Here is a 14,415-nt window from a genome sequence, read left to right on the forward strand (position 1 = left end):
TTTTGCTGGATATAAAATAAATTGACAGTTTTTTTCTCTTTCAGCATTTAAAAAATGTTGTTCTGTCTTCTTACATCCATAGTTTTTGATGAGAAATCTGCAGTAATTTTAACATTTGTTCCCTTACATGCAGTGTCATTTATCTCTGGGTGTTTTCAAAGCTTTTGTTTTAGCTTTTGGCAAGGATTTTGATGTGTCTAAAAGTAGTTTTCTTTGACACTATCCTCTTTGATTTTCTTAAATTTGTAAATTTATTTCCTTCATCAAATTTGTGAAGTTTTCAGACACTATTCCTTCAAATACTTTCCTGCACTAATCTCATTCTCTCCTTTGACTCTGAAGACAAGAATATCAGACCTTCTGATAGGTGCTTCCCCATATATCCCTGAGGCTTTGTTCAATTTTTTTTATAAATCTTTTCTTGGAAAAAAAATTTTTTCTCTGTTGCTCAGACTGCATAATATCTATTAATCTACATTCAAGTTCACTGTCTTTTTCCTCTTGTCTGCTCCATTCTTCTGTTACGCTCATCTAAATTACAGCAGCCCCGTGGTATTCGTGGTTTCACTTTCCACAGTTCAGTTACCTGCAGTCAACCCTGATCTGAAAATACTAAATGGAAAATTCCACAAACAATTGATACATTTTGACTTGCAGTTGTGAGTAGTGTGATGAAATCTCATGATGTCCCACTATGTCCAGCTCTGGACAATAATGATCCATTTTCCATGCTGTATAAGCTACCTGCTCGTTAGTCACTTAGTAGCCATCTTGGTTATCAGATCAACTGCCATGGTATCATAATGCCTGTGTTCAAGGAACTCTTATTTTACTTAATAATGGCCCCAAAGCAAAAGAGTAGTGATGCTATCTGGATGCAGATCCAATTTGGATATGTCAAAGAGAAGACTTAGTATGCTTCCTTTAAGTGAAAAGGTGAAGGTTCTTAATAAGGAGAGAAAAAAAAATGCGTGCTGAGGTTGCTAAGATCTACAATAAAAAACAAATCTATCCATGAAATCGTGAAGAAAGAAAAATAAATTCATGCGAGTAGGGCAGTTGTACCTCAAACTACAAAAGTTACAACCACAATGTATAAGTGCTTAGTTAAAATAGAAAAGGCATTAAATTTGTAAGTGGAAGGCACTAACAGAAAACATGTTCCAACTGACTGCAATGTGTTGCACCAGAAAGTACTGAGTATATATTAAGACTTCAGCAAGAATCCCCTGAAACAAGTGACACCAAGTCATTTATTGCAAATAAGGAATAATTACACAGATTCAAGAACAGGTTTAGACTGAAAAATGTTAAAATTACTGGAGAAGCTGTGTCTGCTAATGAAGCAGCTGCTGTCACGTTTCCAGCAGAGATGAAGAAGCTGATTAAGGAGAAAGGATACCATCCAAAGCAAGTCTTCAATGGCAGCGAAACTAGGCTATTCTCAAAGAAGATGCCTCATAGAACCTACATTCACAAAAGTGCAAAGGAGGCTGAGCACAGTGGCTCACGCCTGTAGTCCCAACACGTTGAGAGCCTGAGCCAGGCAGATCACAAGGTCAGAAGTTTGACATCAGCCTGACCAACATGGTGAAACCCTGTATCTACTAAACATACAAAAATTGGCCAGGATTGGTGGCATGCACCTGTAATTCCAGCTACTCAGGAGGCTGAGGCAGGAGAATCGCTTGAACCTGGAAGGCGGAGGTTGCAGTGAGCCAAGATCACGCCACTGCACCCCAGCCTGGCCGACAGAGCAAGACTCTGTCTCAAAAAAAAAAAAAAAAAAAAAAAGTGCAAAGGAGGCACTAGGGCATAAAAGAGAGAACACACTTCTATGAGAACAAGTTTTCATATAACTTTTATGACAGTATTTTGCTATAATAGTTCGATGCTATTAGAATTGTTGCTCATCTCTCACTGTGCCTAATTTATAAATAAAGCTTTATAATAGATATGTATGTATAGGAAAAACTATAAGGGTTCAGTACTATCTGTGGTTTCAGGCATCCACTGAAGGTCTTGGAATGTCTCTCCCATGGATAAGCAGGGACTACCGTATCTATTTTTTTTACTGCGTCTTGCATTTTTGGTCTCACATTTTCTTTTCTACTTTTAACCCAAGGTCAAGAGTGCTTCTATTATTCTGCTTTTTCCTCTCAATCAATCTTCAAGCAACTGATATTTTTAGGGAAATGGAGTCTACAGAATTACTTTAATAATGTCAAAAATAATGATTACAGCTGAAACAGAAGGTATACTATATTCTGTTAAAGCAGTGAAAAATTATTCAGAAAGATTGGAGTTCTAATTACAGCTCTTGCCACTAACTTTTGTGTCTCTTTGTGTCCTCATCTACAAAATAAAAAATGCTGGAGCTAGTAATGTTTCCTTTCAGCACTCATATTCTAAATATGTATTACTTACTCTTTCAATCTGCTTTTCCATTTCTTTATGCTGTTCCAAGTGAATTTTCTTTGCTTTTTCAAAGGCTAAACAAATTTTCTCATGCTCTGTATTAATATTGGTTTCTAGACTCCTTATTTTTTCATTCTTTTCCTAGAAACACAAAACACTTTAAAAGAGTATAATTGATTTGGGAGGCCAAGGCAGGCAGATTGCTTGAGCCCAGGAGTTCAAGACCAGCCTGGGCAACACAGCAAGACCCCATCTCTATGAAAAATACAAAAAATTAGCTAAGTAGGTGTAGTAGCATGTGCCTGTGATTATAGCTTCTGGGGAAGCTCAGGGGGAAGCCTGGGAGGCCAAGGCTATAGTGAGCCATGATTGTGCCACTGCACTGCAGCCTGAACCACAGAGTGAGACGTTGTCTCAAAAAAAAAAAAAGTATAATTGAAAAGCAGTTTTACATAAAAGTACATTAGTCAAGCATTAAATATGTTATACTCCATTCTTTAAAGAACCACAGTAGTTTATACTTCAAACTTTAACAAAATGGTTAAAAATACTTTATCAAGATGAGAAGATTTAAACTATTTTAAATATCAAGAAGCATATCAAAGAACTACCATTATCTTCAGTACCATTAGGATAAAACGAGAAAACTTGGATAACTTGCCATATAAGCCTATTAACTTAAAAATGCAAACAAGAAATGATCAGAAGAGTTTAGTAGAACTTATACTTTTCTATATATTTTATAATAATGATGCTAAAACAAATGTGCTGTCACAAATTAAGTGCCTAAAAATCACAGTAAATCTGAAGCAACAAAGATAAGTTTTACCATAAGCTCCTGTTCTAGTTCTGCATTTTTTGCAGCAATAGAGGAATAAGCAACTATCTTTTCTTCCAGCTGTTTCTCAAGAGTTAAAAGTTGAGAACATTTCTTTGTCATCTGAAAACACATTGAAATAAATGTAAAATTATTTTTTAAAGGTAATGACTTTGCATCCTAAGATCAAACACCTGCTACTCTTTTCAAAGTTCAAATACATTGTGTCTAGATAAATTGGGCAAACTTACAGTTAAAAACATTTAGGATGCGAAGTGAATAACTTTTTAACCAACATAATTATAAGTATTTTAAAAAATAAGTGACAATTTAGAAGAAAAACAAATAGTGAAAACAAAGGATCACTTCTATCTATCCATGTAAAACATAAGTCATTTAATTCAGACCCCTATACCCAAAAAGGACAATACCCTAATCTATTTTTAAGTAGCTGTTAAAGACTGAAATAAGTACAATAAAATGGTATCAGCAGTTATTTCTGGTGGTAGAATTATCAATGGTTCACTTTCTTCTTTTTCCTCTTTTACATTAACAAGACTGTGCTATTTTTGTAATTTAAAAAACTTATTAATCCCAGTATTTGGCAATTTCCTAAGTAAACTGGTGGCTATAATTATAAACTGTCTAAATCTCCATCTCCATTATTAACATAAGTTCCTATCTTATAGTTCTTTTCTTCAGCCTTGGCTATAGACTTTAAGCTGAGAAAGCAGGTATTTAAAAAGTGTACCTATAGATGACTACAGCCTCTGGTTTGAAGGTAGAGTATAAGATACACCCATGTGGTCCTGGTCCACAATTACCTAATGAGGCACCCTTATCCTGTCCTTAGTGAAAATGAAGACAAGATATTCACAAAACACTCATTATCCCCTTTTCAGAATGGAATTCCTTGCGTAGTCGTTTCAGGTTTACATGCAATTGTTTAAAAATACAGATTCTTTAAACAGCAGAAGTACACAAAAAATAAAAATACATACTCTGGCTAGGTGTGGTAGCTCACTCCTGTAATCCCAGCATTTTGGGATACTGAGGTGGGGATCACCTGAGACCAGGAGTTCAAGACCAGCCTGGGCAACATGGCGACTGTCTCCACAAAAAATTTTAAAAATTAGCTGGACATAGTGACACATGTCTGCAGTCTCAACTACTTGGAAGATTGAGGCAGAAGAATGGCTTGAGCCCAGAAGTTCAAAGTTACAGTGAGCTATGATCTCACCACTGCACTCCAGATTGGGCAACAGAGCAAGATCCTGTCTCTAAGAAAAAAGAAAAAAGAAAAAGAAAAGAAAAAAGTAGACTCTTGTGCCCATATATACTGAATCAGAAATTGCAGGAATAGGACCCAGAAATATGCATATTAAACAGGCTTCCTAGGTGGTTGGGGGTTTGCTAAAATTTGAAATCCTTTATTATCACTCCTTTTCTTCCAACAGCATAATCCAAAGTCTTTACTTATAAATGTATATTAACCACATTAACTTATACTATGGAAGAAATAATAGGCTGCAATGCAATATTATTTCCACCAAATTTGAGACCTTTTACCCACTACAGAGTTTTTCCTACTTTTACTAACATAAGTTAAAATACAAGGTTTCCAAATGTAATTTTAAAATAATTTGTAACTTATATGGTACCATTTTTTAAAAACTTTAAATCTGGATATAAACATATAATTTTTATAAAACCCTAAAATAACACCTTTTGTTCTAGTTCAAAAATTAATATATATACCAAGCTAATTCCAAACTTACTTCACTTTCCAGTTTGCTGGAGTTTGAAGCTTTCTCTAGCAGCTCCTCTTGAATCAGCTGAAACTGACTAGTTCTGTGAGCCATGTTAACCCTCAAATCAGAATTTTCAGCTTCTATTTGTATCAGCTTAGTACGTAGTTCTTCTATTCCAGTAACAAGTCTTTGCCTCTCTTTTTCATATTGCTTGTTCATAGTATGTTGATTTTGATCTTTTATGCTTTCTGCTAATAAACATAAAAGGAAAATTGTTCTGAATAAGACTTCAAGAATAAAAACCTACTTAGTTGAAAGATTTAGTCATAAAGTTTAGTTTCTGATCTAAAGAGTACTAAAAGGGACAGAGAATGAGACATTCATTAAGGAAATCAAGGAATAAGTAATGTGCTCTCTAAATTAAATACATAACAAAGACGAAAAAAGTTCAGAATCACTCATTTTTCTAGGTAGCTAAGACTATTCCTTTGTACCAGAAATGTAAGAATCCTTCTCCACCTTTTAACTTCCATTTTTTAGTAGAAATCATTGTAAAAAATTTGTTTTAAGTTGCCCTCCTTCCTTAAACTGAAGGTAATCATAAAATTTATTTGGACACTTTGAGATCATTAAGAACATTTTTATGTACTGCACATAGGTGCAGGTTCAAAAGCTCCAAAGAGTGAATCCTTCCTGACCCCATCGTCTTTCTCTCCAAACTAGCTAATGAGAATTCAGTGATGCTTTTTAAAAAATTACTGAGGGTAACCAGGCACAGTGGAATGCACCTGTTATCTGAGCTGCTCAACAGGCTGAGGTGCATGCCACTTGAATTCAAGACCATCCTGGGCAACATGGCAAGATCCTGTCTAAAAAAAAATTACTGAGGGTTATAAGAGGTAGCTGTTTCAACATGCCCCTTCTCCACTATAAACATACACATCTCCCACTCCACAGTAAGTAAGCCTTCAGGAAAGCTTTTAAAAAGCATAATGTAGATGATTACATGAGAACACACACAGATATGAAAACAAGAAAAGATACACTTTGCCTTCAAGGTTTGCATAAGTAGCCATTTCTCATAAATTCTCTACACACATTATATTTCACTTTCTAGGCTATCTACCTTTTATTGGCTCTGTTCTTGATGTAAGAGAATCTATAACATATTATATTTATTACCACTTCTAATTACTAGTATTCCCAACTTGGAAGATTCACCAAGATAGATCATACGCTGGCCAATAAACCAAGTCTCAAAACACTCTTATAAATGAAGTCCTATAGGGTATGTTCTCTGGTCATCACGAATGACACAAAAATATCTGGAAAAACCTCCAAATATTTGGAAATAAAACACACACAGCCTGTGAGTCAAAGAGGAAATCACAAGAGATAACTATTTTGAACTGAATGAAAACGAAAATACAACACATTTAAAAAAGTAGTGGAATACAGCCAAAGTACTGCTTAAAGGGAAGTTTCTATCCTTAAATACTTAGATGAGAAAGGAAAAGAGGTCTAAAATCAATAATCTAAACTTAAAGAAAAGTTTTGTGGGTTTTTTTAAAAAAAAAAGAAGAAGAGAAAATTAAGCTTAAAAGTTAACTGGCAAAAAGTACAAGGGATCCTGATGGAGATGTCTTACGTCTTGACTGTGGTGATGGTAACAAGAGTTAAACATTAAAACACAAACACCTGACAAAACGTATCAAACTGTATATTAAAATGGGTGTATCTTAATTGCAGGGGTCCCCAACCCCTGGACCACAGACTGGTACCAGTCCATGGCCTGTTAGGAACCGGGCCACATAGTAGGAGGTGAGTGGCAGGCAAATGACTCCCACTCCCAATCGCTCGCATTATTGCTTGAGCTCTACCTCCTGTCAGATTAGCTGTGGCATTAGATTCCCATAGGAACACAAACCCTGTTATGAACTGCACATGTGCAGGATCTAGATTGCTCACTCCTTATGAGAATCTAATGCCTGATGATCTGTCACTATCTCCCATGACCCCCAGATGGAACCTTCTAGTTGCAGGAAAATAAGGTCAGAGCTCCCACTGATTCTACATTACAATGAGTTGTATGATTATTTCATCATCAATGTAATAATAATATAAATAAAGTGCACAATAAAAGTAATGCATTTGAATCATCCTGAAACCACCCCTGCCCCTGCCCCTGGTCCATGGAAAAAATGTCTTCCACAAAACCAGTCCCTGGTGCCAAAAAGGTTGGGGACCAATGTCTTACTGGGTATCAATTTTACTTCACTAAAGAATGATACAAAGTCTAATAATTTTGAAATAACTTTTGCTGTCTTATCAGACCATAACTAGTAATAGATTATCAAGTATGTTTGATAATAGAAACCAAACAGTTGATAAATTTGTTCTTTACGAACTATCATCTGAGAACAAACACATGGACACATAGAGGGGAACAACACACACTGGGGTCTATCAGAGGGTGGAGGGTGGAAGGAGGGAGTGGATCAGGAAAAATAATTAAGGGATACTAGGCTTAATACCTGGGTGATGAAATAATCTGTAAAACAAACCTCCATGACACAAGCTTACCTATGTAACAAATCTGCACATGTATCCCTGAACTTAAGTTAAATTAAAAAAAAAATTTAAATAAAAGTTTTTTTTTAAAAAAACTATCATCCAAAACTCTAAATATAATTTATTAAAACAACTCAATATACTTACCCACTTGATGACCACCTAGCTTTACAGGTTCTGTTTCTAAATTACTTAATTTGCTGCTTTCTTGGCTGTCATTACAAGTAATAAGACTCTGAGATAACTGATTTGCAGTCAGGTTTGCATGAAGCTTTTGAATTTCTGCCTCTTTTATTGCAAGCTTAATTCTGGCACAAAAGAAAAGAAGTGAAAAAATACTAGAAAGATTCTATAAAAATATCTCCTACTGTACTATTTTTCACCTTTCAAGTTGATAAAAAAATTAGAATTCTGATATTAGTCAACTCTTTAGGCAGGATATGAAAACTCGTATAGACCATTGTAGGATTATAAATTGGTTCAGTCACTTTACAAACTTGATGGTATCTAGTAAAATTGAAAACATACACACTCAATGACCCAGCAATTTCACTTTTAGGAATACATACTACAGAAACTCTCATATATATGTATAAGAAAACATGTATAAGAATGTCCTTTGCAGCACTGTTTGTAACAGAAAATAGAAACAAGATACCTATAAAGGAACAAATAAATTATGACACTGTTATAGGACAGAATCCTACACAGTGATTCAAAGTAACTAACCACACAAATGCATTTGTTAATCTACTCTATCTCAATATGAATGAATTTTTAAAATACTGTTGAGAGAAAAAGCAAAATTGCACACAGTATACAGTATATTTATATTTGTGTACACGTGTGTAAACATACAAAAATGAATACAGAAATATATATCCAATTCATGATGGTGGATACTTAGGGGAAAAATGGGACTAGTCATAAGGATCAAAGGGCATTATTCATCCTGTAATGCTTTATTTTTTATTTAGAGAAACCTATTTAAAACAAATACCACAAATTTTAAGGAGAATCAATCCTGGTTAAGAAGATTCAATTCTTAGTTGTGGAATCACATATACCTGTTACAATATTCTCTGAGCTTTTCTGTATATTTTTTAAATTCTTCAATTAAAGGTTATTTTATTTTATTTTATTTTTGATGGAGTCTCACTCTGTTGCTCAGGCTGGAGTGCAGTGGCACTATCTCAGCTCACTGCAACCTCTGCCTCCCGGGTTCAAGTGATTCTCCTGCCTCAGCCTCCCAAGTAGCGGGGATTACAGGCGCGTGCCACCACCACGCCTGGCTAATTTTTGTATTTTTAGTAGAGATGAGGTTTCACCATGTTGGTCAGGCTGGTCTCGAACTCCTGACCTTGTGATCCACCCACCTTGGCCTCCCAAAGTATTGGTATTACAGGCATGAGCCACCACGCCCAGCCAATTAAGGGTCTTAATTACCAATAAAAAACATTCTATTTGCTATAACTGAAGATTCTGAAAATTGTACCTCAATTCCGAAATCACCAATTTATTTGCTTCACAGCAGCCAATGCAACGGTCTTCCTTGTTTGAGAAGCTACTCATCTGATATTTAGAAAGAGACGACTTAAAGCCAAATAATTCTCTTTTTAACTGCAAGTTTAAAAACAAACACATGTAAACTTACGTACATGGGATGCAGTTGCTTTTTTATTCAGAACTTAAAATTTTAAAAACTGTATGAATTTGATGGAAACAACTTAATGTCCATCAATAGGAGAATATATAAATATATTAAGAAATATTAAGATAATTGGAAAACTACAATAGTTAAAAGAAATAAACCTGAGTCACATAAATCAGTATGGATACATCTCATAACAATATTGAGTGAAAAACAAATTATAGTGGCAAACAGTATTTTCATAAAAACACTAAGCAACATATATATATTTCTAGATGCATCTATATGTGACAGTATTTAAAACATGGATGAGAAGGATACACATGAATTTCAGAATAATTGCCATTTCTGAGGAGAGAGGAAGAGAACCGGGATCTGACAAGGTACGTAAAGAAGCTTTACCTATAAAATTTTATTCTAAAAAATATAGAGTTGATAAGACAATACATGTACCAAATTTTACAAATATGGTGCTACACTAGCATATGCACCTTTCTGTTGGTTTGGATAATACAGAATTTTAAAAGACAGTTATAAAGGAGCAAGGTAAGCACTTAATGACTTTTACCTTCAAACTATAACCAAATCACACCTCCTAGAAGTGGGGAAAAAAAATCACATTTCCTAATCGTATCATTCTTAGCACTACAAGAAACAAATGATCAAGCATACATTACCACATTCGGAATCATATCTCAAATGATTCTGTTTTTAGAGACAGGGTCTCACTCTGTCACCCCGACTGGAGCTTATGATCATAGAACTCACTGCAGCCTTGAACTCCTGGTCTCAAGCAATCCTCCTACGTCAGCTTCTCGAGTAGCTGGGACCACAGGCAGGCACCACCATGCCCAGCTAACTTTTGTATTTTTGTAGAGACAGGGTCTTGCTATATTGCCCAGGCTGGTCTTGAACTCTTGCTTCAAGAGTTCCTCTTACCTTGGCCTGCCAAAATGCTGGGATTACAAGCATGAACCACTGTGCCTGACCATATATGAAATAATTCTTGATACACAAATGAGAATGCAGTTTAAAATTGTTATCTGTATATGATTACTTTCTAATTTCAAAAGCAAATAGTATATTAAAAATCTAAGCAAATAGCATCTGGGGAAAGCAGATACAACAGAGGAGCTAAGATTTTATGTTCTAGTTTAAATTCTACTACTTACCAGTTGAGCAATTTATTTACTTTCTTGGGTCTAGGTTTCTTCACCAATAAAATGATATTGAATCAGACAGTTGCTAAGATTTTTTTGGTTCATAATTCCACAGTTCATAATAGTTTAACATCGGTAAGTCTACCGTCTAGTCTACTATGCATTCATATGTGAAACCAACCATAATATATTTACCTATAGTTTCCCCTGATCTTTCCTTCATTTTACACTTATTGATTACAAATTCCTGAATAGGTTTATTTACCTTCTTCTTAATCTCACTTATATATATGGCCACAAATATAACTCAAAGAGAAAAGGTGGTAGACCATTATTATGAAAACATTTTAGGCCAGGCATGGTGGCTCAAGCCTGTAGTCCCAGCACTTTGGGAGGCCGAGGCAGGCAGATCACCTGAGGTCAGGAGTTCAAGACCAGCCTGACCAATGTGCAGAAACCCTGTCTCAACTAAAAATACAAAATTAGCTGGGCATGGTGGCACATGCCTGTAATTCCAGCTACTAGGGAGGCTGAGGCAGAAGAATAGCTTGAACCCAGGAGGCGGAGGTTGCGGTGAGCCGAGATTTCTGCACTCCAGCCTGGCGACAGAGCGAGACGCCGTCTTAAACAAAAAAAAAAAATTAAAGTTCTATGCCATTCTAATAAGTACATGAAAAGTTGCTCATCATGAGCTGTTAAAAAAATGTAAATTAGGGCCAGGCATGGTGGCTCACGCCTGTAATCCCAGCACTTTGGGACGCTGAGGTGGGCACATTCGAGACCAGCTTGACCAATGTGGTGAAACCCCGTCCCATGTGCCTGTAGTCCTGGCTACTCCGGAGGCTGAGGCAGGAGAATTGCTTGAACCTGGGAACCAGAGGTTGCAGTAAGCTGAGATCATGCCACTGCACTCCAGCCTGGGCAACAGAGTAAGAGTCTGTCTTAAAAAAAAAAAAGAAATGTAAATTAAAACCACAATGTGATACCACTTCACATCCACTAAGATGGTAATAATAAAAAAGACAAGAACAAGTGTTGGCAAGGAAGTAAAGAAACAGGAACCCTCATATATTGCTGGTGAGAATGTAAAATAGTGTAGACATTTTGGAAAACAGTTTGGAATAAATTCACCATAGGACCCAACAATTCTACTCCTAGGTATTTACCGAAGAGAAACGAAAACATGTCCAAAGACTTGTATGCAAATGTTCATAGAAGCATTATTCATAATATCCCAAAGTGGAAACAATCCAAATGTCCATCAACCAGTGAATGGATAAATCAAATGTAACGTATCTACATAATGAAATACTATTTAGCAATAAAAAGAAATGAAATACTGATATCACAACATGAATGACTCTCAAAAACATTAAGAATGCAAAAGAGCACATATTATATGAGTTCATTTATGTGAAATGTCCAGAAAAGACATCTATAGATGCAAAAACTATTAGTGTCTTCCTATGGGTAGAAGTGAGTACAGGGCCTAATTATAAATGGGTCCAAAATACCTTTTGGGGATGATAGACATGTTTCAAAGCTGGATTGTGGTGATTGTTACAAAACTTGAAAATTTACTAAAAATCAGAGATTAGTACACTTAAAATTGGCAAATTTTAAGGTATGTAAATGACACTTCAATAAAGCTGTTTAAAAAAAATTCTGTGCCATTCTAATATATGGCATCTGAGAAACTGGGAAAAAGTGTACAATGGTTAAGTGCAGGAAAAAAAAGATTAGATAGAAGAGAAATTCAAGACTAAAGAGGAAAGAAAAAAATTAGAAGCTAATAAAACAACCACAAAATGATAGTCTTTTCTAAAACACTTTAGTAAAATTCTTCTTTTCCATTACATAATCACACATACTTACTGGCAACTGGGATATAATCTTTTCCATACTTCTTAGTTCTACCCTTGAACTTTCAATTTCTTGTTGACATAAATCTAGTCGCTCATTCTGTGCTGCAACACGGACCTTTAATTCTCGGTTTTCATTCATTAAAGAAAATTTGTCTCTAAGTATTTCGTCTTTGTTCTCTAACTCACTCTCTAGCTTCAAAATACTTTGTCTAGATTCAGTTAGTTGTGCCATGACTTCTGAATTTTTCACTGCCATGATCCTTAGTTTTTCTTTTCCATTGTTATTTTCTTCTTTTAACTGCCTATGAAGAGAATAAAAATGAAAATAAAATATATATGCATTTATTTTCAATCATATTTATTTAATCTCACTTTTAAAATTTTTTGAAGCTTAATTCTAAAATAATACCTGCTCACATTTACTAAGTACCTACTTTCTGCATGCCAGACACTCACAACTTTATGTAGTTAGCACTATTATTACTTCTTATTTACAGATGAGGTAACTGAGGCACAAAAAGGTTAAATAACTTTCCAAGTGTCTCACAGTAAACAGCAGTGAAGGACAGCCCTACTATCTTGAAAGCATTTCTGCTCCCTGTTTAATTATATAAGACAGGAAATCTAACTCCAAAATCCCTGACATAGCATTTCGCATTATCAACAAAGTTTTGGATTCCTAAAACAGGAGAAAAAGTAAACTGGCTCTACATAATTGTACAATCAGCTTAAGAGCCCAGCATCAATAACTTTCTCTTCTTACAAGAATTTTTTTTTTTTGAGATGCAGTCTCACTCTGTTGCCCAGGCTGGAGTGCAGCGGCGTGATCTTGGCTCACTGCAAGCTCTGCCTCCCGGGTTCATGCCATTCTCCTGCCTCAGCCTCCCGAGTAGTTGGGACTACAGGTGCCTGCCACCACGCCCAGCTAATTTTTTTTTTTTTCAGTAGAGATGGGGTTTCACTGTGTTAGCCAGGATGGTCTCGATCTCCTGATCTCGTGATCCGCCCGCCTCAGCCTCCCAAAGTGCTGGGATTACAGGCAAGAGCCACGGCGCCCGGCCCTTACAAGGATTCTTTTAAAAAATACTGCATCAGCAACTCTTAATGGCACACTGGGAGATACTGTGTTGAAAAACTTAGACATTTTAGAAGGGTCAGACTCCAAATGTGAAGTTTTAAAAATATCTTAACCAATTTATTTCACTTATATTTGAAATATGAAAATAACATTTTTTGAAAAATATAAAAATAACATGACTTAAGAAATCAGGCCGGGCGCGGTGGCTCAAGCCTGTAATCCCAGCACTTTGGGAGGCCGAGACGGGCGGATCACAAGGTCAGGAGATCGAGACCATCCTGGCTAACACGGTGAAACCCCATCTCTACTAAAAATACAAAAACTAGCCGGGCGAGGTGGCGGGCGCCTGTAGTCCCAGCTACTTAGGAGGCTGAGGCAGGAGAATGGCGTAAACCCGGGAGGTGGAGCTTGCAGTGAGCTGAGATCCGGCCACTGCACTCCAGCCTGGGAGACAGAGCCAGACTCCGTCTGAAAAAAAAAAAAAAAAAAAGAAATCATATGTAATTAAATATACAAGAATTCTTTCATGAAGTATAAACATTTTAAGTAATGAAGGATTGCATCATAGTGTAATCGGCAGCATTTTTCTTTCTTAAAAGTAGATCTTGCAATCGATAATCAATTCTAGAAAATACTCTAGTAAAAAGCATCTTTACTCCCTCCTCCTTGGCAAAAATACTAAACAGACTACCTTAAGGAAAGTATGGCAAAATTAGACAAACCAGTTATTCTGATTGCTTCCTGCTCCCCCTTTTTTTAAAAAAAATTAACAGTTTGAAGTGATAAAGACTGATTAATATTAACCTCTGAAAGCTGATGGGTGTTAGTTTTAAGAGGACAACAAGATATACTAAGAGAGAGTATAGGAGTCAGAAGACTTTGATCTTTCAAAGACCTTCAGTAAATTCTGGCTACTCTCGGGGCTTCTGTTTCTTTACATATAAAATGAGAAGTTTGGACTAGGTAATTTTTTATGATTTGAAAAACACTTTTTATTAGAACATCGGATATTATACACATTTTACTAGCAAGTTAATGTGGTCATACATCAATGACATTATGTCTATTAATTTTCCCTAAATATATGCAAAGCAAATATGTTGA

General features: G+C 35.7%; 1 protein-coding gene across 7 annotated transcripts in view; it reads right to left on the reverse strand.

Annotated features, from left to right (window-relative positions):
* CCDC18 (coiled-coil domain containing 18) overlaps positions 1-14,415 on the reverse strand; it is a 109,523-nt gene that overhangs the window by 67,424 nt on the left and 27,684 nt on the right. For 5 of the 7 annotated variants that reach the window (XM_033196650.1, XM_033196653.1, XM_033196646.1 and 2 more), the window contains 6 exons: positions 12,244-12,535; positions 9,053-9,177; positions 7,705-7,865; positions 5,014-5,237; positions 3,248-3,358; positions 2,428-2,559 (listed from right to left, as the gene is read on the reverse strand). In XM_033196650.1, the coding sequence (XP_033052541.1) occupies positions 2,428-2,559; positions 3,248-3,358; positions 5,014-5,237; positions 7,705-7,865; positions 9,053-9,177; positions 12,244-12,535 (1,045 nt within the window). The remainder of the gene's footprint in view (positions 1-2,427; positions 2,560-3,247; positions 3,359-5,013; positions 5,238-7,704; positions 7,866-9,052; positions 9,178-12,243; positions 12,536-14,415) is intronic. The other 2 variants (XM_033196652.1, XM_033196648.1) reach the window with 1 other exon arrangement.

This window comes from Trachypithecus francoisi, unplaced genomic scaffold, assembly GCF_009764315.1.
Source record: "Trachypithecus francoisi isolate TF-2019V2 unplaced genomic scaffold, Tfra_2.0 Lachesis_group5, whole genome shotgun sequence".
In the NCBI taxonomy this organism is placed as follows: domain Eukaryota; kingdom Metazoa; phylum Chordata; class Mammalia; order Primates; family Cercopithecidae; genus Trachypithecus; species Trachypithecus francoisi.